Below are 25,005 nucleotides of genomic sequence, written 5' to 3'. Positions count from 1 at the left end.
CAATTTCTTCTTTGAACCAAGAAGGGGATGTTGTCAGGAGCAGATGTGTCTCTAGTCAAATAATCTTTACTAATGATTGGCCTTAAATGACATATTCTGTGGACTTCTGACTTTTGAATACTATTTATGTAAAGTCCACTGAACTGTTACATCTTAATTATTCTTAGTCATTTCTATTTGAGTAAATTAATTTTTTTATTATAATTAAATCAGAATCTAATATAACCATGAGATTACTATCTGGCCCTCAACTTGTATTACTTAATCATCCTAACCAGTTTGTAATGACAGTTATTAGTAGGACTGGGTCTAAGCCTTGTATTCTTAGATGAGTTGTACAGGCACAATGCCTATCAAAGAGTAACACTATTAATTTCAAATTTTGTATTAATATAAGAAATTTACACCAATGAAAACCTTAAATCTATATCAATCTATAAATTCCATATCAATGTAAAATTATAACTTCAATTTGCATTAATTATAAAGATTTCTACCAATGTAAGATATGGCTGTACAATGTTGTTTAAGAGTATATCTCTATTTGTCTAGTCCTCTAATTTTTATATCACTATATCCCCCTTTTCTCTACCATCCGCCTTTCCTTTACCTAAGAAGGAAGGATAGAGAAGAGGAAAGGTAGAAATCCCTGAGTCTAAGCTCTCTAATTTCCTCCCTGTCCAAAGCTACAACATTTGTAAATTATCTCTTAAAATGACAACATATCTACAATTCATAAAATAATCATAACCACCCAACCCAAGGGTCCCAATATTCTTTTGCTTGCTTCTAGTTGAATTGGGGTAAAGAATTCCCTTCTGGAGGCCCAAAGGGAAATGGAAAAATTGATTTTGTCAAAGGAGGGCTAGCTGGCATCATTTGCCTTCTAGTCTCTATGTGCTGAGAAAGTTCATGGCTCAGCTGACATTCTGACTATAACCATCTGACAGGCTGGATGGGCAAGTTAGCTGTTCTGGAAATGTCCTGGAAGCAAGTTTTTAGAGGAAACAGCTTCAATGTAGTTGAGGTAGAATCAAACAAGAGCTGGAATAGAAGGTCACAGAATCTCAGCATCCCAGAGTGTGAACCTTCTCAGGGTGTCTTTCTCCTCTTCCATTCTGCAATATACAAACCTTACAAGCAATACATAGCTTTGTAAAGACAGTCATATGGAACATGCAGGGTGTATAGATTGGTTAATGAAGATCAATAAAGAAAGACAACTGCTTTTCTTCAGAGGTTAGTTTGATCACATAATAAAACTACAATATAAATTTTCATTCATGCCATCTTAAAGGTGGTATGTAATAAGTCATGAGAGGTTTGTAATCAATAAGTGTCATTGACTGTATATAGAGACATAAGTCTTAGCCCATTCTAAGAGTTGTCTCTACATACAGAGACATATGCATCATCTATCTTGTCATTCTAGAGTTGTCTCTACATACAGAGACATATACATCATCTACCTTGTTCATTTTGTTAGTCTCCTTCTTCTTGTCTGTTGCCAAGGTCTTCAGTGGGTCTTCCTTTGTCATGTCTAGTTTTTATCAACTTGGAAGGAATCCATAGCTTTCCTTTTTCTGTGGAAATATAGACATAACCCCTCCCCCAGCATAACACATTTCTTATTTTCCATTCTGATGTCAGAACATCCTTAAAATAAACAGACTGGTTTAGTTTAGCAGTTTTCCCACAATCCAATGTTTTTCAGCAGCCGTAGTTTTTGGCATTAGTATTTTTTTTTTTAATTTAAGGTTAATGAAGGACTATGTAATCTATCTCTGGGGGTTTTTGTTGCCCCCTTTGGCATGTTAAGTATCTCTTAGAATTTGATTAGATCTCTCCACAATCACTTGTCCTGTAGGATTATGTGATATTTTTGTAACATGTTTTATATTATAATATGTAAAAACTCTTCATCTTAGAGACATATGTTAGACTGTTGTTCATTTTAGTTTATATGGGTATTTCTATAATGGCCATAATTTTTAAACAAATGTGTAATTACAGAATCAGCCTTTTCTGATGCTAAGGCAGTTGCCCATTGAAATCCTGAATATGTGTCTATAGTATGATGCACATATTTCAGTTTACCAAATTCCATAAAATGGAAGACATCCATTTGCCAAATATCATTTCTTTGGGTACCTTTAGGGTTACTTCCTGTAGGTAATGGAGTTTGGCTATATAATGAGCAAGTAGACATTGTGTCATAATTTCCTTGGCTTGTTACCAAGTGATAGAGAATTCTTTCTTTAAACCTTTGCTGTTAACATGGTGTTTTTGCCTCTAGTACACTTCCTACCAATAGTTGGTCAATTTTATTATTACTTTGTGCCAGAGGGCCTGGCAGACCTGTATGGGATCTTATGTGTGTTATATACAGTGGATGACTCCTGTTCCTGATCATTTGTTGTAGCTGAGTAAATAGTGAAGTCAATTCAGAATCATCCTGAATAAGGTCAACAGTCTCTATGTGTAAAACAACTCTTTCTGCATATTGAGAGTCAGTTACTATATGAAGAGACTCTTGAAAATCTGACATCATGAGTACTGCATATAACTCAGATTTTTGAAAAGACTTTTAGGGACTCTCAGCCATCTTATTTATATCTTCTGATTTATATCCTGCCTTTCCTGATTTATTGGCATCAGTGTAAAATGTAGGGGCCCCAGAAATTGGAATTTCTTTTATTATATGAGGGAGAATCCAATTTTTTTTTTCTTTTAAATGAACGGAAGCTGCTTGCTTTTAGGGTATCTGTTGTTAATCTCTCCCACACAATTACTGTATGTTTTTTGTCAATGTTCATCTTGTGCCCATAACGAGGCCATCTCTGCATTAGTAAAAGGTACCACTCTCTCTGCTGGATCCATTGCAGGTAGTTGTTGAAGTCTCGTTTTTCCTTTTAGTATCAATTCAGAGACCTTCTCTATGTAGGTTTTAAATTTTTACTCAGTGTATGTGCTAAAAATATCCATTTTTAAGATATAATCTTCCTTCTGCATGAAAATTCCTGTAGGGGAATGAGTGGAAGGTAAGATAACTAAGATGCAGGCCATCTTTGGATCAATATGATCTAGATGTGTATCCTGTATTCCTTTCTACTAGAGCTAACTCCGAAGCCTCTGCTGATAATTTCCTCGGCCTAATTAAATCTTTATCACCTTGTAACATTTGAAATAAATTACTCAGCTCTTGAGTGGTCAACCCAATCACAGGCCGAAGCCAGTTAGTATCTCCTAATAGTTTCTGAACATCATTAAGAGTCCTTAATTGGTTTCTTCTGATTTGTACCTTTTGTGGCCTAACCTTTTGTAGACTTAAACAGAAACAGTCCCATGCAGCTGGTTGACTCTCAACAATGGTGCTGAGACAGAGCTGAAGAAAAGGTAGCTGTTTAAACCACTGGTGCTGGGGGAAACAGGATATCAGCATGCCGGACACTAGCTCTCAAAGTGCACAAAACCAACTCAAAATGCACAAAAGAACTTAATGTACGCATTAAATGTTACAAAAGAAAAGTATTAAAAGACACAGTCACATGACACAACTTTTTGAGCAGGACTAAAATACAGCTCCAGAAATAACAAAAGCTAGGTGTGGTGGCACACAGTCTTTAATCACACACAGCACTTGGGAGGTGGAGGTAGGAGGGAGAGTTCTGGGCAAGCCTGAGCTATGTATCAAGATCCTGTCTCAAAATACCAAATAGAAAGAAAGAAAAATTATCAGGAAATCAACATATGTAATTATGTCAAGTTAAGGAAAATCAAAGTGAAGCAATGATTTACAGAACTGGGGCAGGGAGCTACTCGCTATTCATCCAATGGGGAAATTAATAACCAGCATATGTAAAGAACTCAAAAAATTAAACATCAAAAGATAATTCAACCAATAAAATGGCAACTGACTTTAACAGTTCTCCAAAGTACAAAAGAACAGTAATTAACTGAAAAAAAAAAGTTCAACATTTTTAGCCACTTGCAAAATGCAAATCAAAACTACATGGAGATTCTACCTCATGTCAGTTAGAAAGGCTATTATCTAAAACAAAAACAACAACAAAATAATAAATGCTGGTGAAGAGGCTGGGTAAGAGGAACCCTTATATACTGCTGGTGGGAATCTAAATTAGTTCAGTCACTATGGAAATCAGTGTTCTGATTTCTCAAAATCAAGCACAACTAAGAATAGCTGCAGTGACATACTTTTGTGATAGCATTCACCTTTAATCCCAGCAAGCAAGAGGCAGAGGCATGAGATCTCTCTGAATTCCAGGATAGCCTGGTATAGGAGTTCAGACCAGCTAGAGCTACAGTCTCGAAACAAAAGCAACAAATAGGCAGGCATGGCAGTATACTATGTAATCCCAGCAGTTGAAATTTTAAATTTTGGGGACAGCTTGGGCTACATAATTAGACTCCTCAAAACCCTACAACCACAAAGAGGTGCTAACCCTAGGTGAGAAACTATTGAGTTGACAGCTACAAGGGAAAGGAGGACTACGAGAGAAGGGATGGCTGTAAGGGGGGCAGGGAGGGCTACAAGGGAAGGAAGGATCTTTTTTCTTTAGGGTTGTGGTTACTAGCAGGGTGCCTCTGTTCCAGTGGATGACCCCACACCCCATCTGCATAAGGTAGTACTAACTGGACTAAATGGGATAGACAAAAAAGAGAGGACATGAAAACAGGAAGAGCATGTGTAGGGGAATTTCGGGGAAGCTACAGAAGGGAACAGAGGGTGGCTCTAATCAAAGTATACTGTATTAAATTTTCAAAGATTAAAGGAAGAAAACATTATATACACAAACAATCAAAAAGAATTACCAAAAGCTCCAGCTTAGCACTCATGGCTGTATACTAGAAAGAATCAAAGCCAACATTAATGTATTAGAGACCTCTGTTCACCCATACTGCAACACTATTCAAAACAGTCAGACTGAACCATCCACCAAATGTGTACGTGTACATATGTAAAGTTGGTTGGAGCTCCAGCCACCCAATGTGTGAATATGTGTGTGTTTGTGTGTGTAGGTATGTATGTACATATGTGAGTTGTTGGGGCTTGTTTTGTTTCATCCATGGACTCTCTCTTTGTACACATGTATGTATGGTGATTCTTTACCTTCTTTTTCTTTTTTCCTTCTCCCTGGCCTTCAAAAAGTTCAAATAGTTCAGATAGAGCCTCTTCCTGATCACAGGGACTACTGGTCCCAGTGAATCTAGGCTTACTCTTTTAGAAACAAGTCTGAGTGATCCAAGTCACTGACTCTCTGGCCCTGATCAGTTGCCCACTCTATGCCCAACCTCAGTGTACTCTGGATGTCAAAGCTGGCCTTTGATACTAAACTATGGAAACAACCACCAATGGATGAACGGATAAAAAGTATGTGGCATATATACAAAATGGTGTAGTTTGGAAACATGCGTTTGTAGCAAGGTGGATTGGAGATTAAGTGAAATATGTCAGATTCAAATTGATAAAACACATTTCCTCTCATATATAGAATCTATATTTTAAAAGGCATTAGCTTGGCTGAGTGAGTGTAGCAGTACATGCCATTAATCTTAGCACTTGAGACCTGGTCTGCACAGCAAGTTCCAGGCCAGCCAAGGCTGCACAGTGAGACTTGTCAAAGGGAGAAAGGAAAAAAGAACAAAACCAAAAACCAGCTGTAAGCTAATCCCTGAAGTCCACATTTAGGATGTGGAAGAGGATTAGGAGTTCAAAGTCATTCTCAAATACTTAAAGATTTAGGGACTTAAGAGGCCAGTCTGGGACACATGAAACCACTCTCCTGCCCCTCTCCCCACAAAAGAAACAAATATTAGCTAGTCACTGTGGCACATGACTGTAATCCTTGCACTTGGGAGGCTAAGGAAGATGTCAAATTCAAAGCCAATCTAGGCTTCACAGTAATGTCTTGCTTTCAAAACAAAAAAGAGCCCCATTATTTTGTAAATTAATATGTATAAATAAAAGCTACCCAAAAACATGAACTGAAGCAAACTCTGACAACTCCAACTTGTGACCTTAGCTGAGTCAAGTGCTCTGCTTGTACCTGAGCTGTCAAAGGGGCTCTGAAATGAGGGTTTGACTCTACTCATCTGGGGTGTTTGTAGTTGAATGTATAGTTGTTTTAAGCAAAAGAGCAAACTTCTCTCCTGGACTAAACAACCTTAATATGAAGATTTTTTTTTTCCCCCATTTTATTAGGCAGGATCATGCCACAAAGTCCTGGAATTTTTAAAAATGACTTGTTTTTACTTTATGTGTTGTGTTTTGCCTGTATGTTTATCTGTGTGAAGGTGTCAGATCCCCTAGGACTGACACTTATAGAGAGGTGTAAGCTGCCATGTGGATGCTGGGAACTGAATCCAGGTCTTCTGGGAGAGCAGCCAGTGCTCTTAACTGTTGAACCTCCTCTCCAGTCATGAGTCCTGGAATTTTAAATACACACACCAGGATGGCCTCAAATTTGTGGCAGTTTTGTAGGTGCTAGAATTACAGGTGTGACAGGGTTGAGAACCACACTGATTCTTACTCTCAGACCACAGGCCTCACAAGGTGCTCTCACTCATGCTTCCTCACTGAGGAAGCCAAAGGCCAGAGCTGGACTCCAAGGTAGCAGCAGGGGTATCAGTCTAAGTCTTTCAACCTAAGCACCAGAGAGTGATGTACTTGTAAAGAACTTAATTCAAAGCTGGGCATAATGGATACTGTAACTACAGCTTTAGGAAGGTGGAGGCAGGATTTAAGTTTGAGGCATCCTAGGCAACCCAGAGTGTGTCTTAAAACTAAACACTCATCAACAACCTCATATGAAAATTTGTCATCTACTGGAATCTGTACCAAGAAAGAACCCGAGCTTGTGTAGAGTATTTTAAGACTGTCAGGGTAAGAAGCAGAATGGTGTCCAAAACAGTTGACTTCATAATGGGAAGGGGTTGAGAAGTAACCCCAGGAAAGAAAAGGGGATATAGGTATTCTTTACTAGATAATTAAAGTGGCTGAAAATGCCCCAAGGACAGAGTGACACTAGTGTATTCTAAGAACATAATACTGACTTTGGCATAATGGGCTATACCTGTAATCAGTTTTAAGGCTGAGGCAGGAGGATTTGTCTGAAGCCAGCTTGAGCTATACACAGAGCTTGTCTCAAAACTAGAAAGTCAAATGGTTGGGAACGTGGTTCAGATGGTACAGCTAGCACAACACAGCACTGCATAAACTGGATGAGGGACAAGTTTCTATCAGCACTCAGGAGGTGGGGTGAGGTGGGGTGGGGGCAGGGAGATCAAAGTCTGAGGCTAATCAGCTGAGTGAGCTGCCTTGGAGCTCATGTGGTAATGCCATTCTAGCACTCAGGGCCACAAGACAGGTAAGCCTGAACCTGCACAACAGACTAAAGTGAGAGCAACAGTCTCTACAAACAAAACCCCACACTGCCTTGCCGTCAGATGCCCCTCAATGAACACACACACAAAACCAGACTCACCATGAAACCGTCTTCTTCCCAAATACCCTTTTATATTTCCACCTTAGTTGGCCATGTTTTTCTTGCTCTAAGTTCCAACAGTCCTGTCTCCTTACCTACCTTAATAAGGATAAAAATTATTTCTGTTCATACGCCATGGTGAATGTGTTATTTATGGTTAGGTCAACCTTCAGGAGTCAGCTGGTCTGGTCTGGCAGCAAGCCCTTTACCCGCTGCCCACCTCTCTATCGCTCTTTATATATCCTGGCTTCACCTATTCTTCTCTATACTGGAACTGCCAGCACAGACCATCACCAAGTTTGCCTCAACTATTTAAGCGTATTTTTATGTTTTGCCAGCACACATGTATGTGCACCATATGTCTGTCTAGTGACAGCAGAAGCCAGAAAAGGTTGTCAGAGCCTAGGAAATTACTAACAGTTATTGGTAGCCATTTGGGTGCTTACAGGCCCTCTATCTGCCAAGCTTCCTATTACTTATCTCCTATCCACTCAGAGATCCAGTCCTTCGGAGGCTCTCAGCTATGTATAAAGTACCAGCTACGCCTCTGCAGAAATCCCATCCCTTTCACTGCCAGCGTATGACATCACCTGTAGCTTCCTGGGAACCTCCTTCAGAACCTGCTATTGTACTTCATGTTCGGCCTGGCACACCCTCTCCTGTCTTTGCAGTCAACTTCTGGGGGCTATCCAGAATCTTAAGGCAATAACTCAAATCTCAGGATTTTCTTACCATAAAAAAATTTTAAGACAAGGGTCATAAAAAAAAAAAAAATCACATGAATTGTTTTGTTAGCAGAAAATCACTGGAGTATGAGACATACTCCAGAAAATACAAGTGCAACTGCAGTGTGCACGTGGCATGAAAACTCATTATGAGTAAACAAGAAAGTGGGTGAAAAACTGTAATTTATTGAAACTCAACTCAAAAAATATAAGATGCTGTAGTGTACAATATATTACACAAAGCACCCTTGGGTGCACATTCAAGTCAAGTAAGAACTTCCTACCCTTTCCCTAGCCCTCCCACCCTGGGACTTTAATATATGTTCCATATACAATCATGCACTTAATTGGAAAAAGGAAGCCCCAGTATATTTTGATGTATTAATTAGCACCAAACAAGAGTACAGTTCCATTTTTTAATAAACAAACAAACAAACAAACAAACAAAAATCCCAATCAATAAACCAACTGGAAAGCTACTGGACGCCGCCAATACTGCTGACACAGATATTGTACATTCATGTAAATACACAGCCTATTCTACCCTAAGCAAGTGTGGCTGACTCCCAGCCTTTGTTCACGTTAGCAAGTGTCCCGTACTGCAGTGCTGAGCTAGGCGCTTCACAAACAACAGCGGTTCAGGAACTCCCCACACAGAGCTCATCTGTCTTCTTAGTTGGAAACAAGTCTAAGAGCGGTGGAGAGAACTTTGATCTTTCAAGGACAACTACAGGCCGAAGATAATGCAGCTGTTTTAAGGCAAGCTCTCCACAGTCTGTTAATGCTTTGTCCAGCACAACCCTCAGGTTCTCCAAGGAAGGAACCGCTGTTGCTTCAGCTACTACTAATGGTGGGACTGCAGTCAGAGTCTCCGGAACTGGAGGGTCACTGGAAGAATGAGGTATGTCAACTTGAGGGTCGCTGTCATTCACTATGGTATCTGCCACAACATTCCCTGTCAAGTCATTACTGGGCTGAGAGGAATTATTCAATGTTAAGTGCTCTGAAGGCTCCCAGTCATCAAAATCATCATCCTTCTCTTCACTTTCCTGAATAAATTTCAGAAAGGAAGACTCAAATCCCATAGGTTTGTAAGTCTTCAAATCAAATGACCTGGGCTGAGGATGCTTTCTAATATTCTCTTTTGGGACCTGGGTTGCATTCTTTACAGTGTTTTCTTGCCCTGAACTCTGCTGCCCAGGTTCTTCTTTGATCCTTGGTAATGGCAGCTGGAAGTCTGTGAAATAAGTACCACTTTCTGTCCCACTGGGATTAGGCATGGGGCTTTCTATTTTACAGGGAGAAGACTGAACTATATTACATTGTTCCAAAGAAGTGGTTTCTGAAGAATGGTTGCATTTCAAAGTTCCCCTGTAGAGTAGACTGTGTGTGTCAAAAACTGGGTTTCTTTCTGAACACCCTTTCTGACCACCATCCTGTTGAGCTGGGCAAGTGGAATCAGTGGTTGGGAGGGGCACACTGCTGTCTCCTGGGGGTCGGTTCTCTGTGCACACCGATTCACAGCTAGTATTTTCCTCTTTCTTTACACAGGGCTCTACTTCTGAAGGGGGCTCGTCTTTAATTTTGGTACCATACTTAACACAAACCACAAGGTTCTCCAACTGCTGCTCTAAATAGGCACTATTCATCTGATGGGTACGTTTGTAATGCCTCACAATGCTGCTTTCCAGCTTCACCACAGACAAGCATCCCTGAACCATGCACGGGTATTGTGTGTGCTCAGAATGCTCAACACACATATGGATCGCTTCTGCTCTTGTTTTAAAGCTAATTGGAGCTTTTTTATCTTTGAGTAAGCCACATTTTTTAGCTTTAGTATTAAATGGCCTTTTGGCAGTTTGCTGTTCCTGTCCCTGTGTCTGCCCCTGCGTCTGCCCCTGCGTCTGCGTCAGTCCCTGTGCCTGAGTTGTCTGACACACCTTTTCACTCCGTAGGAGGCGCTCATTTGCTACTTTCTGGCTGCTGAACAGGTTGTCATAATAGTCCTTATGTCGGTAATAGACATGCTGGAAGTAATTACTTCGATGGCTGAAAATCTGGCCACAGCCATTAAGAGTACAATGGATTTCATAATCCGAATGGATTTCTCCTTCAATATTATGCTGTTCCAACAGGTGGTGTTTCAACTTACTGAATGAATAAAAAACAGCAGGGCACTGAGGCTGGTTACAAGAAAACCTCGCTGCGGACTCCGTCTCAGAAAGCACTTTAGACTCTTCAATGTGGTCTAAGTTATGAGAGTCACTGCAGTGCTTAGCCAGGGCCTTGGAGCACAGGAAGCGCTTGTTACAGTCCTTATATTTGCAAGCAAATAGCTTTTTACATTTTACGAGTTCCCTTTTGGTTCTTGCTTTGTCCTTCTCTAAGCACAACTGCTCTTTGTTGTACTGATGTACAGTTCTGTAATGGCGAATTAGGCCTTTTAGATTGGTAAATGAAGAGTTGCAAGTTTTGTGGATACAATGGAATGGTTTGTGGTACTTATTCAAAATATAGCACAGATTTCCTTTAGCAACAGTCCGCCTGCTTCCTCTTCCCTCTTTCCCCTCTCCCTCTTCTCTATGGCTACCTATTGGTGATGAGATACCAGAGATCTTACTTTCTGTTTCCTCACAGGAGGACTCCAAGTCTGTTTCTGAGCTGCATTCATCTTTTTTAGAATGACATTGAGTGGTCTCTGAATTACTGTTGGGACCAAGTTCTGCAGAGCAGTCACCTTTCAGTCTGTCTACTGAGCACGGCCCTTCATGATCACATTTTTCACTGTCTAACAGTCTGTGAGTTGCCCTGTCACTGCCAATTTGATGCTTGTTTTTATAATGAATCCTAAGGTGTGTTTTTCTTGTAAATGACCTTTGGCAGATGTGACACTGGAATGGGGAATACCGGTGCTGAAACATGGTTAACTGAAGGACCTTCTCTTTTGAATAGTTATGCTTTTTAAGATAATGCATTAGCAAAGCCTCTCTGGTCACAAATTCATATTTGCATCCTTGAAGCTCACAGAAGAAAGGCTTTGCTGCCAACTGTGCAAGGTACTGACTTGGCATATTTTCGTCCTGATTCTGAAGATTAAGGTCTGAAATGGAAGATGGGACTGACTGAAGAGACTTAGCACCACTAGATGGGCATCCCTGCAATGACCCTGAGAAAGAGCCATGTGCTATTGAGTTCTTCAAGCTTAAATGTTTCAAACGTAACAGAAGTTCCAACATTGTATCCTCTGTACATGGCCTTTTAGAAGCACAAATGGAAGGCTCCGGGGAATAACCTCCATGTTCTCGTTTGCATTTAGTGTGGATACTGTTATCAGGACCTTCATCTGGGGAGTCACTGTTTGTATCAGAGCTGGGTTTAGGTTCTGCATCAAACTTGTCAGCTTCATTATGTTTGTCATCCAGGCACGTAAAGAGGTCTTTTGTCTTTATCTTTCTCGGCTTGCAGTGGTATGGATGCACCTTCCGCAGATGCTTCTGCATCCCTCTTGCGTTTTTGTAGGTGGAGCCACAGCCATCAAAACCACAAGTGAATTTAGTCCCATCAAAACAAACAGCCACATTGGAGCATTTGTCTTTTAAACTGGAGGGAACAAAGACTTTCTCATGAGACAGTAACAGGTCCTGCATGGTTTCAGAGTGGTCCAGTGAGTCAATCAATTCCTCAGTTATTGATGTGGAAGAGCTGTGACTTAACTGATCACTAGAATTGCTGTCACTATTGTCCTTCAGGGTTTCTGTGGTGTCTATGTGAGCACTATCTGACCCTGGACAGAAAAGATGATCTTCAGGAGAATGGGACTTATCAGTTTGGTCAAGTAGATGGGACTGATCCACACAATCTTGCTTCCCACCTGCTACAGGTTCCTCAAGTTTCACTGACTTCTTTAATTCTCCATCTGGACTTTCAACATTATGCATGGAGAGGTGGTTCTGGTATTCAATTTTAGAATAATAGAACTTTTTACAGCCAAGGACATTGCATGTGTAGGATGCATCCCTGAAGTGTTGTGCTTCATGGTGGTAAAGCTGGCCCAAGTCACTGAATACAATATTGCAGCCATTCAACTCACATTTGTAACGGAGGTCATCATGTTTCTGCTTGTGGTTAAGGAGTTCATTCACTGACCCAAACCTTGCATAGCAATCTATAGAGACACACATATAAGGTTGAGGACCACAATGTACCTGCTCATGCTCTCGTAGGTGAAAAGCTGACATGAAATGTCTCCGGCAATAAGTACACTTCTCTCTTCTATTTTTCATATCCAAGTAGTGCTTGGCATTTTCATCATTATTTTGGTGTTCAGCTTTAAGATGCACGCTTAAGTATTTAAACTGTTTGAACACACGGGAACAGTCTGTACCAGGACATGGGTACAAGTCTCTGTCTTGCAGGCGGCGGTCTTCTAACTTGCTAAACGTGACATATTCATGAGACTCTCCCCTGGCTTGTTCACTCAATGATGAATTTTGTTCTAGACTTCCAGTAGGACTCTTGGGATAAATACCCCCTTGAGAGCTTTTCAACAGTAATTTTTTTCTAGAACGGTGGCTTCTGCTTGGTGGCATTTTAACATGTTCCATTACGTGAGGAACAAATAACTCTTTTCTCTTGAATTTTTTAATACAAACTGGACAGGTATATATTCCATCTTCCATGTGCATCTTGGAATGATGGAGAATCCTGGCCTCTATGCATTCCCGCTTACACAACAAACAGAAAAACTTATACTGAAGCCACCTCTGGTATCTTTCAGAGGAACCAATGGGCTTTTTGTCTCTTTTCTCCTTATTCTGATCTGCTAGACTTCTTCTATATTGTTTATCTTCTTTACCTTCATCATAGTCACTGAGAAATGACTCTAAGACATCTGTATCATTAATAGACATTTCATAGCCACTTAGGTCATCATCGGAATCGGAAGCTTCTTGTCCCAGGAGTTGGTGGCAGTGTCGCTTTAAAGTTTTCCAGTCCCAAAATTCAGGATCAAAGGGCCAGTGGGCTTTTAAAGCTAGTAAGAGCTCACATCGCAAGGAATTTGGAACTGGTGCATTTTCTTCATCAAATTTTTGATCTGGCTGCAAATATAGTTCTTCCAGCATATTGAATCCATCCAAACTGGGTTCAATTAAGAATTCTGTAAGCTGACAGGCTCGTCTGACTTCCAAATCTTCTGGTAAAAGACAGGAAATTGTTTTACAGACTGAAGCTTTCATTTCCTCATCATCACTTGATCGGAGTTGAAGAGCTCTGACACATAGTAAAATTGACACCCCAATGCCAGCATCTTGTGCCTGTAAGCAAAGGAGAAAGGAAAAGTCAGTTTTTTTTATGCACAAATGATTACATTAACTTCTGTTGCTAAGATAGCTTAACTTCTCATACTGGGTGGTGGTGGTGCACACCTTTAATACCAACACTTGGGAGGCAGAGGCAGTATGATCTCTGAGTTTGAGGCCAGCCTGGTCTCTAGTGTCCTCCAGGCCCCCCCTTAACTTCTCAAATTTTCAGAGTTCTTAGCACATGTTTATAATTCTAGCAGCTGGAAAGTTGAGGCAGGAGTAATAATGACCAGTTAGGGCTAAACAGAGTTGGGGGCTAGCCTGAATTATATTAGTAAAACCATGTTTCAAAAGTAAACAGGGCCAGTGAGACAGCTCAGTAGATAAAGGCTATTGTGAGTTACATTATTATAACTGTAATATTCTTCAGTATGCTTCTCTGTTTATTGTGTAAGCACGAATGCACAGAGGCCTAGGTTCTCACCAAAGATGCACATGAAAGACGGAACATATACCTGCCCAGTTTGTACTGATGAATTCAAGGGAACAGAATTATTTGTTCCATGAGTAATGGAGCACGTTAAATGCCACTAAGCATTAGAGCCCACTCTAAAACAACTTTTAATGACTTAACAAACAACTAAAAACGTAGTGCCACCAACTAAATAATCCTATGAGTTCTTAAACTTCATCTTAAATCCTTTTTTCCCCTTCAAGCAAATGGATATAGACCTTGAACGAAGGCCCCTCCCCCAAATATTGGGATCACGGGCAAGTATCACCACACCCATCTGGGTGTGAAGGATGATTTAGATCCTTCTTGTCTCAACATGCAAAGGTCTGAATTAGACTGTAATTAGGAACAACAAAATGTATTTACGGTTTCTGCAGTTATAAAGCATCATATATTGTTCTAGTTGCTTTGGGACAGGGTCTTGGTGTGTGCTTGCCACTAGGCACTGTTGATGATGTTGTATACTCAAGTAGTTCTTACCCTTGAATGAAATAATCCCTGAGCCAAATATATATACAAATATAAATAAATGCACATGAGTCCAAGGGATTATGGGACAAAAGCTCAATAAAAGATAAAAGAATGGTAGCATGCTGAGTAAAATGGATAGAGTTTAAACCTCGGTATTGGCAGATACTTGTAATCCTAGCACTGAAAAGGCTGAGGTGGGAAGACACAAGCAATCACATAAAGGAAGGAGAGGAAGAGGAAACTCAGGGATACAAGTGCTTATACAGTGGATTTAAGGAACTTCGTGTGTAAAAACCATCTGTTTTTCAAAGTCCCAATACTAGAAACTGACCCTTCTTCAATTTCTTCTGAAAGAATTGTTTTGTACATCAGTCAAAGGCATAATCAAATCTGTTTTCCACAGAGGAAGAGAAATTAGACAAGCTCTCTACAATAACTTCCTGGAAAGTAGTTAAAACTCACAAAATGGTATGGTTACAAAACCCGAAGATTATAGTATATATGTCTTTATGGAAAGGCTGAAATGAGATGTGACAGAGATGTGACACTGTGAGCCAAGAGGACTGTGTGATAGAATAAGCAGTGTCAACAGCAAAGGTTAGAGTCAGACTTTGGTACAAGCTCTCAACTCCTCCAAGCCCCATACTCCTTCCTTCTTTCTACTTTTTTTTTTTTTTTTTTTTGAAACAGAGTTTCTTTGTACTGTTGGCTGTCTTGAAACTCATGATGGAGATCAGGCTGGCCTTGAACTCAGAGATCTGCCTACCTCCTGAGTGCTAGATTTATAGGCGTATGCTTCCATGCTTCACTTTTGTTTGGGGCTGGGGGAATGAACATGCTTGCCATGATTACTAATCATGTAGAAACTCAGATGACAGCCTCGGGCCATATCAAAGTACAAGCATCTTGATTACAGAGTCTTGTTCACTGTAATCCCAGTCCTTGGTTAGTTGAGTAGAATCTGCTAGAGCAGCTAACTTGAACCTCTGATACCTGCATTCTGCCTCACAAACACTGCAGTTACAGACAGGTATGTGTCGCTTGAGTTTTAAACAGTTTCAAAGTCATCCATAAAATGAAACATATCCTAGCCTCTCTTGCAGCTGGATGACCCACATGTGTGTGCTGATACCTAGGTTAGGACAATGTATCACGGTGTAGTCTGTCCTACCTCTTTTTTCCTGCTCTCTAAATGGACAGACATATCATAGTCAAGGTTGGAAAAGTTAGGATGTACATCCTAAGACTTTGAATTGGTATGAAGTCATGTGTGCTTTCTACATGTGGACTCTCTAATCAACATGGTCTGTGTCCATTTTAATTTGTATTACATTTTTTTATGTAAAAAAGAGAAATTTCCATGCATGGCCCCCACAGATCTGAGTTAAGAAATCTCAATTTTAATGAGTTTACAACTTAATTCCCTTCCATCTACCAATTCAAATTCTTCTGTCCTTTAGGGGGACATCATGTGAGGACTAGGCAAGAATATAGCCCATACCCACATCTGAGAGTTCTGGTGCTACAGGTAAGTGGTAAATTCCTCAGCCTGTCCAAAAACAATGCCACTCCCCACCCAAAAGCCACCAACAAACAACAAAACAAAATAACCTCTTCCCCTTTCTCTAATATCTAGCAGCTTCCCTATTGTTCTGTGTTCTTAAAAATCTGTAGATTCTAAATTAATCCCCATTATCTATCACTGGTGGATCATGTATATAATTTTTGTTTCAGGAAAGCCAAACAGCAAAATTGCTTTGAGTCTGAAGCTAGCCTGGACTATATAGCAAGATTTTGCCTTAACAAAACAAAACAAACACACAAAGCAACCAAACCCACCTAAATAGGGCTGAAGAGATGGCTCAATGGTTAAGAGCATTGGCTGCTCTTGGAGGACTGGTTTTGATTCCCAGAATCCACATGGTGGCTCTGAACCATCTGAAAATTCCAGTTCCAGGGGATCCAACACCCAGTTCTGACACAAGGTATGCATATGATACAAATATGGTGCAAAACACCCATAACTGTAAACTAGTAATATTTTTTCTAAGCCCCGTTTAAGAAGGAGGAGGAAAAAAAACGTCTTCTTGAGTGGCATTCAGCTTTACAGAATCTCTTCCTCTCAAATGTGGACTGAATGTGTAATTATGTTATGCATGTGATATCAAAAGGGATTTCGCAAATAAAGGTCTCCAGTCAGCTGACCTTACATTAACTATACTACCTAGATTGGCCTTCTAAACTTAGGTCTAGGCAGGACCACTAAGATGGCTCAGTAGGTAAGAATGCATGCTGTCAAACCTGACAACTGAAGGTGATTCCTAGGAGCCACATAGTGAAAGGGAAAACAATTACTCTAATCTTTACATAAAATATGGTGTGTGCTCACACAGACAGACAGAAATAAATGTTTTGTTTTGAAAGAGACATGAATCTAGTTTAAGAAGTCTAGGTCAGAACTGGAGAGATGGGTGACACTGGTTAAGAGCACACACTGCTCAGTTTTTCAGAGGACCTGGGTTTAATTTCCAGCACCCACATGGCAAGTCCCATGATGCCCGTTTCCCATCCTAGGATGACAGTGAGACAGGGAGAGGGAGTCAGCTCAAAGTTAATTTTAAACCCAAGAAGCCAGGCATGGTAGCACATATATGGAGACCAGCACTGAGGAGGAGGCAGGAGGACCCAGCATTTGATTGCATCCTGGACTACATGAGACTGTGTTTCAAAAAACCCACACACACCAGACTAAGCCTGTGGCTCCTGAGAGGTCAGTGTGCATATCAGTAAGGCAGGGCCAACTCCACAATTTCAAATTCTTTTTATCCAACAGGAATTCTCTGAGAAATTGCCACAAAATCAATACGGAAAGCATAAATTACTCACTTCAGTCTGTATGACTCTAATCAGGCAAAATAGATGCTGTTGTGTTTTAGCTATGACACCAAACTGTCGACAGCGCTCCAAAAATGTCTCCAAAGATGGGTCGATTCTTCTTTGTAGTTTACTCCAAAAGAGAGTCAGCTCCCTGTGAAGAAAAAATGGCTGTATTAAACATTTTAACTTGTTTGCTGTCCCACTTGACCACTTTGTTTTTGAGTCAATGAAAGTAAGCTGACAATACATACAACAGAAACCAGTGAAAAGCTGTCTACATCCTCCACTGCTTCCCCTAAATCAGGCAACACCATCCATCCTGAAAGTTCTCATTCCCTCCTTATCTCTATAAAGCTAAAAAACCAACTACTTCCTTTATGATGCCATCAAACTTCTTTTCTTAGATTCCCCCCTTGTTCTAAAGGATTTTGGATTAGTCTACTTATATTGAGTGAATTAAACCGTCTTCTAATGAGCTGGGCAAGTACCAAGGAAATCTGTGCAGCCTGTCAACCTGATAGCCCCACTAAGCCTGTGTTACTGAATGTTTAAGTAAAATGGTCTACAAAGTGACTTCCAGGACAGCCAGGGCTATGTAGATAGACACTGCCCCCAAATGAATGAATGGATAATAAAGAGTATCTTTCAAAATATATATGTATGTTGAAAGCTGGGAACATAGTTTAGTGGCATAATACTTGCTTAGTATGTGCAACGCCCCCCCCCCCCCAGTTCCTATGTGTGTGTATGTGAAGCCTACTAAATAAAGCCAATTACATGTCATTATGAAGATTAAAGAATATGTAATGTAAATACCCAAAATTTACTATCTAAAGTCAGACATGGTAGTACATTGTAATCCTGGTATTCCAGAGGCTGAGTTAAGAGTATTGCTATCAGTTCAAGACCAGGCTGGGCTATATACTGAGTAAGAGGCCAGCTGAAATGCACAGCAAGATTTAGTCTTAAAAACAAGACAAAACACAAAAACCCTAAATAAAAAACTTCATTAGGGCTGGAGAGTTAAATAACTAAAAACTCTTGTTACTTTTGTAGAGGAATAGACTTCTGTTTCTAGCATCCATGTCTAGAAATGAACAATAGTTTATAACTCCAGATTCAAGGGGACATTCCATCTTCTACTGGTCTCTGTACGCATGTACATACATGTGAGCACACATGAACACATATACACACTGACACAGACATGCTCGCCCACACAGGTACACTTGGTCACGGGTTTGAAAAGATGGCTCAGCCATTAAAAATATTTGCTACTCTTGTAGAGGACCCAAATTTGGATGCCAGTACCCAAACCAGGAGGCTCTCACAACTGCTTATAACTCTAACTACAAAGAATCTGATGCCCTCTTGTGGACTTTGAGGGCATCCCACAACAAAAACGTCATTTAAACTTTGTTTTTTGAAATGGGTTCTTGCTACATAGGCAGGCTAGCCTCAAGTTCATGGCACACCCTTTCCCTCAGATTCCTAAATTCTCACAACAATCGGGAGCTGCAACTCCAGTCTTGAAATTTCAATTTTCTAGACAAGAGCCATCGATTCCCTCTATCTTAAACACACAAAAGTGCCCAGCATAACAAACTAATTTTACTTGAACAGTATTTCTGCGATTAAGCCTTTCTTAGTTAAATTTATCGTTATGTGTGATTATTTCTGACTCTAATATCTAGACCCACCCTACAAAAAGGAGGAAAGAGTTTTTGTTTGTCTCTTTTTAAAATTAAGATTCTATTTCACTTTGAAAGAGAAGCTTTTTAACAAAGTGTTAAGTGACTAAAGATTTTCTTTCTCCCCTCCTCCCCCAAAGGGGAAAAAGGAAATCCCCATTAATCCTTTCCTGCTTCCTGGGAACAGCATTAATCCTAGAGACTGCTATAGGTTCCTATGAATGGTGGCTGAGTAAAAAGAAAAGGGGGAGAAGACCACTGTAAGAAAAGTTATGTCATGAACACTAAAAAACTGTGGGAGGAGGCTGGGGAGATGGCTCAGTGTGTAAAGTGCTTGCTGTACAAGAATGAGGACTTAGACTTGGATCCCCAGCACACATGTAAAAGGCTGGGTGTGGTAAACACTAGAATCCCAGCACTGGGATGCTGGAAACAAGAGGGTCTCTGATGCTTGTTGGCCAGCCTAGTCAGCCTAATTGCAAAGTTCTGGGTTTACTGAGAGGAAGCAGGGAAAAAAGGTAGAAGCCAATTGACCTCTGCTCTCTAAGCACATGTACTCATGAACATACAACACAAGGAAGAAAAAAGGTCTGAAGCTGGGTGTGGGGTGATGTCTTACATCTGCACTTGGGAGGCGGGTCTTATTTTTGGGACCAGCTTGGGCTACAGATAAGATCCTAACCCCATATAACCAAATGGGGAAAACAAACAAGAACTAAAAGTACAATAAATGTGTGGGTGTGTTTTTGAAAATACTTAGAACCTTGGGTCATAAAAACATGAGGACCTGACTTGAATTCCCTGAACTCATGTAAAGACAGATACAGATACAGTATATGAATCTGTAGTTCTGGTGCTTCTGTTCCAAATTGCCAGCCAGGAAGAGACAGAATTTTTTAAAGTTTCCAGGCCAGCTAGCCTTGCATATGTAGCAGCAAAGAACAGAGAGACCCTGTCTCAAATTGAATGGAAGGTGAAAATCTGTGCCCAGGATTGTCCTCTAATCTCCACAGATCTGACATAGCCAATGGCTATGCATACAGAAGCATCTTCCTATCTCTCTCACCACAGAATCTATAATGTTCTATATACGGTTTTATTAACTAACTTTTGAAGTCAAAGTTATACCCAGGAATAATGGCGAGAGACAGAGGCAGCAGATCTGTGAATTTGAAGCCAGCTGGAGAACAGCCAGGGCTATGTTGAGAGATTCTGTCTCAAAAGTCTAGATACGACTAGCAGATGTTTTTATTATTGAATACGAAGTATATTTAACCATACCAAGAAAAATTTGATTTTACTTGATGCAATGATAAAACATCTCAGTGATATTTAACAATTTGTTTTATTTATATTATTCACTCTGGCAAAATGCCTACAATGATTATTAAGACCTGGGGTCCTTATTCCACTGTCTCTTTGCTTACAGGACACACACATGCAGTGTCATGGACTCAGTGACAGATTACAAGCTGCATCTTAGTCTGTGTTATGTGGCTGTGGCCCACAGCAGCTCTTCTCTGTGTGAAGCCCTAAGCTAGGTTAGCGGAACCAGGAGTTCAAGGTCAGCTTGGGCTATGGAGACACTAGTTCAAAATAAAAAAAAAAAATCTGTTTTGTTTTCTGGAAGGAAAGCACTCAAGAAAGAAGCAAAACCTTTGGGCTTGTGCTTTATAATTTCGATCTTGAGACTAAGAAACCATAACATTTCTCTATCACTGATTCTACTGCCTCATACTGTAATGAAGGATGGGGTGAGGTAATTTACAGCATATAAATACTTCTATATAAATGGTAGACAAAAAATTAAAGTGGAAAGTGAAAACCTACACTCAGGATTGTCTTCTAATCTCCACAAGTCTGACAGGCTAATGGCACCTATGCACTCATGAGTCACACACACCCTTCCCACCCTAGGAAAACTACACAAATAAATAAAAAATAAATAAAATAAATAAAGATAAGGCAGCTCCAAAGGGAGCCCAGTCAAGACCCAAGTACATATAAGGCCTTTACCAGAGTTTCAAAAAAAGAAAAGCCAAGCTTTCCTCAGGCTGGCACCTTTCTCAGCTGCTGCAGCGCAGTACTTTCATCACTAATGACATGTTCACTGACAAATATTTCCTGCCTATCAAGTTTATCTACTAGACTTAATACATTTAGAATTTCAGTCTATGGATATATTTGTTTCTGTTTTTTTTTTCTTTTGTAACTAAGCATTCTACAGGCATACATAAAGAAAACTAAATAAAAATTAACACAATGTCATCTACATGGTACCAAGGTTGCAGATCAAATAGGCACTCAAAGGGACTTGCTTTTGTAATGCAAATTTTAGCTAGACTCATAGGTAATATGGTTTTTTTCATGAATGGGTTTCTAAATTAGAGCAAGTTACAACCAGAAGATATTAATAAATGTTAGGGGAAATAATCTTCCTTTCTGTTCCATGCTGGCATAATGCTAACGCTGATTCAAGAAAGAAGACACCTATGGGAGTCACAAGACAACCGTCCACAGGACAGGCAAGAGAGACATCTCACCTTTCCTACATAATACGAATGGCATTTTTATTTAAATGGCTTTATTAGTAATCAAGATTTTATTTATATGCTAAGATTTACATCTAACACAGACCCTAAATCCCATGGTATATACTAACAAACAAAGTATATACAAAGTAAGTGTACTTACCAAGAACAGTAGACACTGGCTGTTTGGAGCTGCTGGGTCAGGTAAGTTGTACAAAGAACAAATGCTGTGTTATCCTGACCCTCAGATTCCAGGTTACATATGATGTCTAGTATTTCCTTGCAGTCCACCTTTGCAATCTATCAAAAAATGAGATAACTAAGTTAAAAAGAAAATGGTAAATTTTCTTTTGTAAAGTCTATTATGTAAAAGGGAAACTCTTCTGTAATACTTTATCTTTTGGTAATTTCTTTGACAAGAATTAGAGGCATGGTAACTATTTTACTGACTAATATCTGAGTAGTAGAGCATGAATGCTTCGTTTATCCAACTATTAAGATGAGAAAGGTTCGGGCCTTTTGTAAAGCAGCTCAGTTTGTTCTGTATTAATGTGGACACAAGCATTCTGCAGTCTCAAAGTACTTACAAACACTGCCGCCATATGAGTTAAATTATTTCCATCGGCTGGTTATTCCCATCAGAAGTTATATCCCTTTTCTTCTCTTCCCTTAAACCCCCAGTGCTGAGTAGTGAACACAGGGGCTTAATATGCTCAACCATCACTCTGTAACTGAGCCTCAGCCACCCACCCCTCATTCTGTAGTAGAGATAACAATGTTTACTAAGTACACTGCAAAGGGAAGAAGCCTAGGCAGTAACCGAGTACTTCCCACCACTTCTCCATTTGAAATAGGGTCTTAAGTTGCCCCTGAAGGCTTCAACTCAAACTCATAAAGCTCCTTAGTAGCTGGGGAATGCACCACTACATCCTGTCTCCTCTCTTCCTCTTATGAAACTCCTTATCCTAACTTTAAAGACATTCAAGGGGTGGCCTATTCACTTTCCTTCTTCCTTCCTGTATGTGAACAAATCCCCTCACATATCACACACCTTTACTTCCTACAGTTCTGAAACCAGTCATTCTCCCCTACTCTGCTTTAAAAAGTGCATCTCATCACTCAAGTGAAAGTTAGGGGAAACTCCTGAGATCCCTCCTGCCACTGTGTGGGATGGAGGATTAAACTTAGGTTGTCAGGTGTGCATATGTGTGTCTCTCTACCTGCTGAGCCATTTTGCTGCCCTCTAAAAAAGCTATTAGTATTCATTCCTGGCTTCATTTTTTTTTTCCTCTCTTTCTTTCAGGTTTGTTTTTTGAGATAGAGTTTCACTATATAGCTTTGGCTATCTTGGAACTCACTGTGTAGAACAGGCTGGCCTTGAATTCATAGAGCACCATCTGCCTCTACACTGGTTCCAAGAACTCTTCTAGCTCAGACTTTGTCCTAAATCTCACACAGCCATCAAGCCCCAGGTATTCCCCCATCTCTTATTTTCAATGCTGGATTACAGGAGTGTACCACTATGCTTATTTTGTTTTATTTTTAAAATGGGTTCTGGGTATTAAACTCTGGTTTTCATTCTTGTATAGCAAGCACTTTATTGACTCAGTTTTTTCTACAACCCTCTTTTTAAAGCTTATTTATTTTTGATATAGGGTCTGCTCTGTGGTTCAGGCTGTCCTGAAATTCACTATAAAGCCCAGGCTAACTTGAACTCACAGCAATTCTAATCCTTCAGTTTCTCAAATGCTGGGATTACCAGCATAAGCTGCCTGGCTGGATTCTTGAAAATTATGTTTGACTCTGCAGTGACCTCTCCAGTCCAATGAGATATCAAAGTATCAACACTAACCCATGAAAGTGAGACTAGAAGTCAAGTCCAACCCTGGGTGTGGTGTAGTGCATGCCTTTAATCCCAGCACCTGTGGGAGTGGAAGTGGGGTAGCAGAGGCAGGTGGATCTCTGTGAGTTCAAGATCAGCCTGGGCTACACAGAGAAAAAAGCCCAACAAAAAACAAAAGTCAAAGAACCCCAAAGCAAACAAAACAAAAAACAACAACAAAGAAGTTCAAACACTCATCAAATCCTAGGAAAATGCCTCTTCAGAACTGTTTAGGGCTGTGGTAGCCTGACCCTCTAGCAGACATGAAGCCCTGGGTTAAAAACTATTTTAGAAACTTTAGGGGTAAAACACTTAAATATTTAAGTCTTAAATTCTTCACAACCTTTCTAACTTAGTGTATTTCTTGAGTTTACTTAATTCTCCATATGACCATATTGGGAAAAAAAATATAAGTATTAAGATTCTAATTTTAAACCGGGCAGTGGTGGCACACGCCTTTAATCCCAGCACTTGGGAGGCAGAGGCAGGCGGATTTCTGAGTTCGAGGCCAGCCTGGTCTACAGAGTGAGTTCCAGGACAGCCAGGGCTACACAGAGAAACCCTGTCTCGAAAAACCAAAAAAAAAAAAAAAAAAAAAAAAAAAAAAAAAAAAAATCTAATTTTAAAGCTATGAGTGGTGGCTCATGCCTTTAATCTGATCAGATGGCTCTCTGTTGTTTAACAAGATCTCAATCTAAACCTACACCTAGAATTTCTATGCTCCTGTTTACTTCTCTACTCCCAAACTGAATTCCCACTGGGTCCTGTTTAAATGTATTTGCCCTGTTTATCATTTATACTTAGTGACTGTGTCAATTCCCAACAGAGTTAGTTAGACTAGTGAGTAAATTAGATCCTGTTTATATTTTCTTGTCTCTATCAAGAGAAGAAACAAGTATTTGTTACTGTGCCTACCAGCTATAAGAGCCAGGAAATGTGTAGTTCATTCACAGTCAAACCAAATAGTTTCTGCTATTAAGTACCCCACTACTGAAGCACAAAAGCAGACAGAGACAGGAAAAGCTGAGAGTGACTGTGCACTCAAAGACTCAAAAATGCATTCATATACACATGTGGAATGAGAGAATGGACTTTCACAAGCTGTCCTCTGACCTCCTCACATTTATGTACCATGCAACAACATGCTGGGTTCATGTGTGCATGTGCATGCTTGCTTGCATGTGTGCACACACACATTCATAAATAAATAATAAATGTAATCTAAAAAACTTTAGTTAGGGACCAGAAAGATAACTCAGTGGTTAAGAGCACTGGCTACTCTTCCAGAAGACTCAAGTTAGATTCCCAAAGCCCAGATGGTGGCTCACAGTCATCAGTAACTCCAGTTTCAGAGTATTTGACACTCTCATCTGACCTCCACAGGCACTGGCACGCATGTGATACACATACATGCAGTTAGGCACAGCTCTAGTACACATTAAAAAACAAAACAAAACAAAACACCAACCTCCAAAGCTAAAAGACATTCTATACAAACTGTTTCAA

General features: G+C 40.1%; 1 protein-coding gene across 1 annotated transcript in view; it reads right to left on the bottom strand.

Moving 5' to 3' along the window:
* Window positions 1-8,632: 8,632 nt before the first annotated feature.
* Rlf (RLF zinc finger) overlaps window positions 8,633-25,005 on the bottom strand; it is a 61,113-nt gene continuing 44,740 nt past the window's right edge. The window contains exons 6-8 of the mRNA XM_034502525.2: window positions 21,781-21,917; window positions 17,405-17,546; window positions 8,633-13,545 (exon numbers count right to left, since the gene is read on the bottom strand). Of these exons, the coding sequence (XP_034358416.1) occupies window positions 8,869-13,545; window positions 17,405-17,546; window positions 21,781-21,917 (4,956 nt within the window). The 3' untranslated portion in view covers window positions 8,633-8,868. The remainder of the gene's footprint in view (window positions 13,546-17,404; window positions 17,547-21,780; window positions 21,918-25,005) is intronic.

Source organism: Arvicanthis niloticus, chromosome 5 (genome assembly GCF_011762505.2).
Source record: "Arvicanthis niloticus isolate mArvNil1 chromosome 5, mArvNil1.pat.X, whole genome shotgun sequence".
NCBI lineage: Eukaryota > Metazoa > Chordata > Mammalia > Rodentia > Muridae > Arvicanthis > Arvicanthis niloticus.
This window is presented reverse-complemented; position numbering and strand designations above follow the sequence as displayed.